The 5,568-nt window shown below is 31.9% G+C and overlaps 1 protein-coding gene across 1 annotated transcript; it reads left to right on the forward strand.

Annotated features, from left to right (window-relative positions):
- Positions 1-1,721: 1,721 nt before the first annotated feature.
- LOC123322858 (THAP domain-containing protein 1-like) lies at positions 1,722-2,101 on the forward strand. The gene is made up of 2 exons (XM_044910912.1): positions 1,722-1,863; positions 1,986-2,101. Exons 1-2 carry the CDS (start codon positions 1,722-1,724, stop codon positions 2,099-2,101), a joined length of 258 nt encoding a protein of 85 aa, XP_044766847.1.
- Positions 2,102-5,568: the final 3,467 nt, after the last annotated feature.

Genomic DNA, 5,568 nt, shown 5'->3' on the forward strand with positions numbered 1-5,568 from the left:
AATTATTCAGGAAATATACTTAAAGTTTTGGACCTATCAAATTGTTCAACACCCCGTATATGGTCAACACTGTGTTTTGTACAATTAATTCAAGACAAAAAATCTTACTCCGAAGCAAATTAAGGTTATTTTCGTGACAAAAATTCTACTCTTTATTTACTAACAATATTCGAAATCACAATTATACTTTTTTCAGAGTGTTCATCAGAAATTTCAATTGATATCTATTTCAGGATCATAAGATAATTTCATTCGAAGCTTTGAGTATTCGATTAATACACTCAATGTTCAGAAGTACATATACTAAACTAAAGCTGTCTTTCTATATAGAATTTTTGTGTTCAAAGTTTCTCCGAAGAGAATGAGAACTATCGTATATTCCAACGGATTAAAAAACAATCATATATGAATGATCTTCCTTACAAAATACTTATTGCAGAAAAATCACGTGGTGAATAAGAATATCGTTAATGGAGATGAGGGGTTGAAAAAAATATGCGAAAAACAACTACATAGTGCTTCACATTATGTACAGAGTTAAATCGTCAACACTTTCTAATAGTGTTTTGGAAGGGTGGCAATTTCGAAAAAATATTATATGATGTACCCTTAGTTATGTATTTTCATCGAAAAAGCGAGTCTGCCATTTATTCCCAGACGTATTTAAGAAGACTCTCGTTTTCTACAATTTGTCTTCTTTCCTTCGAATAATATGAATTTCTCAAGAAAATACAACAGAAATAAACCAGAATAGTCTGATTCAGAGTAGTTCGGAAATATTCACGTAAAATACATGTCATCAACTCTGTTGTTATGAAAGGCCTATTTTATGCAAATATTCTTCTAAAATTGTGCTTCGCCGGCCTTATTTGAGCCATATATAAAGCAATAAAAATTTCCGTTGTTCAATATAATTGAATTCTTGGAAATTATACCTACACCTATAAACCAGGAATTACACAGTTGTACTCCTTACCCTCTCAAAATTTCAGGTAATGATGATGAAAAAAGGGGGGTGTATTTAAATAAAAGGAGGATTCGATAAATACGAGTTTCATTTTGAACCCTACCGTTGAGTATTGTGTGTCTTGTGAAAAATTATCAAGAAATCTTCAGTATATCTATTTATTTGTGTTCTGTGATATCTATCGATAATAAGGTGAGTGAACATCAACATTAATTGTTTAAAACTTAAAAGCTCACTTCCTCTCAACCTCATGTAAGTGTACGTTTATGGGAATCAGGACGGTGAAAAAAATCAGCAAATCTTAGCTAATTCCAACGTTTCGCAACATATATTGTCGCTTCTTCAGGGCTAAAATATGTACCATCTATTTTTTGAAAGCATAATTTGACTTTGGTAAGTGTGTCTCAGTGCTTATCGTGACTCTGCAATTGTCTGTTTTATTATATTCATGTTGATTTGTTTTTTTTTCTGTGTGTGTTGTCGTTTTTCGTTTCTATTCACGATGATCTGTATTTTTTTCACCTTCCTAATTCCCATTAACGTACACTTAGATTAATTGTTTAACATGCTACACTTAATTGTTTAAATTGGTCCGGACATCCGGAAGAGTTGCCTACAAACTTTTTCACTAGTTCCGTACAATTAGTATAATTTTTCTCATTTCAAAAAACGAATGTGGAAATATGACTAGCTTGCGTGTTTATCCTGGATTTAGAAATTGGATTCTGCGAATTTAATTGTTTTTTTAGGGAAAATGTCTACAGTAATGTGCACATATGTTGGATGTTCTAAGAAAATATCCACCGAGAAATCCATCACATATTTCAGATTTCCAGTGAAAGATGAAGAACGTTGTCGAAAGTGGATTCAGCATTCTGGAAATACCGAGCTTTTAGGTAGGTAATCGTTTTATTCATAAACATTGTTTTCACTCCGGGTAATTACTGACGTGATAAACTTTTTGATTAATTTACTGCTGTCATATCGAATCAAAAACTAATATTCATCATATTTTCAGATATGGATGAAAAACAATTGATATACAGAAAAATTTGCGAAGGGCATTTCGAACAGAATGCCTTCACTAACCATCTCCGTCAAAGATTGGTGAAGACAGCTGTCGCTATACACTGAGGAGTTCCAGGATTTTTCGGTAAGTTTGCGATTGATATGTTTGGTGTCAGGCAAGGATTATTTTTAGTGAGGCATTTCGTGTGAATCAGTTATTTAATCAACTAGGCTATAATGAAAGCGATTAATGATTGAGATATTTTAATTTTAATGTTCGAGATTATTCATCGCTCAATTAATGATCGAGTTGATTACAAGATTTTTCCGTCGACCACATTTTGAATTGAATGTGAATTCCTGATTGCAAAAATTTTCTCTCGATACCTATCATAGAAATCATTTTATATATTATTACTCTAGAATGCAAATCCAGTAGTAAAAAATTCGGCGAAAAATTGACAGTGGTCGTTAATACGAATGCGCATAATTAGTTTATGCAAGAAGGGTGTGATTGATATTGTAAAGATGAAGTCTAAATTTAATTTAGCAGACATGTTGAATAAAAGTTTAGATAAGAATGAGCATAAGTAAAACTATTATCAGGTATTTGGATTATCCATTTCACCACTCCCTATTCATATGAACCCAAAAATAAGAATAAGTTTTTAAAAAACAGAGTGGAGTTAGGATTGGTTTAATTTTCTTGAAATGTGTTTTAAAATTTCATGTAAAGGATCAATATTATAGATTTAAGGAGGCGTGTTGTAAGTGTCCGGATATGTATCTCATAAATACTATAATATTGACCTTATCAAAGTGTTTCGTGGCGCCACCAGTCATACTATATTCCAGTTTGGCAACTCTGTGTTTAAGTCATTTTGAGTGACACATGTGATGATATTGACATATTTATAGGAAAAATCAGTCAGCCAGCCAGTTTTTGTAAAACGTTTTTCGAATAGAGTTTGCAGATTTGATATGAATCTATAATTCAGTTATGAGCAATTATGACCTATTTTCGAATAAGGAGAATGTTGACTGGAAATCGCATAACTGAAAAACAATTGAAGAGAAATTCAAGGTTTTTTGATACCCTCTCAAAATTTGGAAATCGTCCGCAACTAAGCTTTTGCGTGCCTATTTTTATATGAAAATTTTTAACTAAAATTATTCAGGAAATATACCCCTAAAAGTTCTGGACCTATCAAATTGTTCAACACCCCGTATATGTTCAACACTGTGTTTTGTACAATTAATTCAAGACAAAAAATCTTACTCCGAAGCAAATTAAGGTTATTTTCGTGACAAAAATTCTACTCTTTATTTCGAAATCACAATTATACTTTTTTCAGAGTGTTCATCAGAAATTTCAATTGATATCTATTTCAGGATCATAAGATAATTTCATTCGAAGCTTTGAGTATTCGATTAATACACTCAATGTTCAGAAGTACATATACTAAACTAAAGCTGTCTTTCTATATAGAATTTTTGTGTTCAAAGTTTCTCCGAAGAGAATGAGAACAATCGTAAATTCCAACGGATTAAAAAACAATCATATAACCTTTAATATTGAATCACTTCATATAAGACATCAAGCAATTAAAACAGAATTATTCTTCACCTCTAACAAGAACAAACAAATAAGGCAAAATCAAGATATTCCAATCTGCTCGATCGTTACCGGACCGTCTTGAACAGGGGGGGCCATAAAGTGTCATAAAACATAAAAGTTGAAAGTTTATTGCTTCTATTGTCGAGAAGGCCCTTATCACCATTCCAAATATTCTGTTACAAGAATAACGTCCCTGGCAACTCCTGCTTTTTTAAACGAAATAATATCTTTAAGTATTCTCAATGATAATATGTATCGAAATTTTCCTGAAAAAATTTTCTTCAGAATTAAAAAAATTAAGAATTATGAGAAAGAGAATTTTTGAAATATCTTCCTTACGAAAAATCACGTGGTGAATAAGAATATCGTTAATGGAGATGAGGGGTTGAAAAAAATATGCGAAAAACAACTACATAGTGCTTCACATTATGTACAGAGTTAAATCGTCATCACTTTCTAATAGTGTTTTGGAAGGCTGGCGATTTCGAAAAAATATTATATGATGTACCATTAGTTATTTTCATCGAGGAAGCGAGTCTCAAAGTTTCTGCCATTTATTCACAGAAGTACTTTAAGAAGACTCTCGTCTTTTACAATTTGTTTCTTTCCTTCGAATAATATGAATTTCTCAAGAAAATACAACAGAAATAACCCAGAATAGTCTGGTTCAGAGTAGTTCGGAAATATTCAGGTAAAATACATGTCATCAACTCTGTCGTTATGAAAGGCCTATTTTATGCAAACATTCTTCTAAAATTGTGTTTCGCCGGCCTTATTTGAGCCATGTATAAAGCAATAAAAATTTCCGTTGTTCAATATACATAATTGAATTCTTGGAAATTATACCTACACCTATAAACCAGGAATTAGACAGTTGTACTCCTTACCCCCTCAAAATTTCAGGTAATGATGATGAAAAAAGAGGGGTGTATTTAAATAAAAGGAGAATTCGATAAAATATGAGTTTCATTTTGAACCCTATCGTTGAATAGTGTGTGTCTTGTGAAAAATTATCAAGAAATCTTCTGTATATCTATCATTTAATTTATTATTAATTTGTGTTCTGTGATATCTATCGAAAATAAGGTGAGTGAGCATCAACATTAATTGTTTAAAACTTAAAAGCTCACTTCCTCTCAACCTCATGTAAGTGTACGTTTATGGGAATTAGGAAGATGAAAAAAATCAGCAAATCTTAGCTAATTCCAACGTTTCGCAACATATATTGTCGCTTCTTCAGGGCTAAAAGATGTACCATCTATTTTTTGAAAGCATAATTTGACTTTGGTAAGTGTGTCTCAGTGCGTATCGTGACTCTGCAATTGTCTGTTTTATTATATTCATGTTGATTTGTGTTTTTTTCTGTGTGTGTTGTCGTTTTTCGTTTTTATTCACGATGATCTGTATTTTTTTCACCTTCCTAATTCCCATCAAGGTACACTCACATTAATTGTTTAACATGCTACACTTAATTGTTTAAATTGGTCCGGAAATCCGGAAGAGTTGCCCACAAACTTTTTCACTAGTTCCGTACAATTAGTATAATTTTTCTCATTTCAAAAAACGAATGTGGAAATATGACTAGCTTGCGGGTTTATCCTGGATTTAGAAATTGGATTCTGCGAATTTAACTTTTTTTTTAGGGAAAATGTCTACAGTAATATGCACATATGTTGGATGTTCTAAGAAAATATCCACCGAGAAATCCATCACATATTTCAGATTTCCAGTGAAAGATGAACAACGTTGTCGAAAGTGGATTCTGCATTCTGGAAATACCGAGCTTTTAGGTAGGTAATCGTTTCATTCATAAACATTGTGTTCACTCCGGGTAATTACTGACGTGATAAACTTTTTGATTGATTTACTGCTGTCATATCGAATCAAAAACCAATATTCATCATATTTTCAGATATGGATGAAAAACAATTGATATACAGAACAGAATGCCTTCACTAACCATCTCCGTCAAAGA

This window comes from Coccinella septempunctata, chromosome 1 (assembly GCF_907165205.1).
Source record: "Coccinella septempunctata chromosome 1, icCocSept1.1, whole genome shotgun sequence".
Classification (NCBI taxonomy): Eukaryota; Metazoa; Arthropoda; class Insecta; order Coleoptera; family Coccinellidae; genus Coccinella; species Coccinella septempunctata.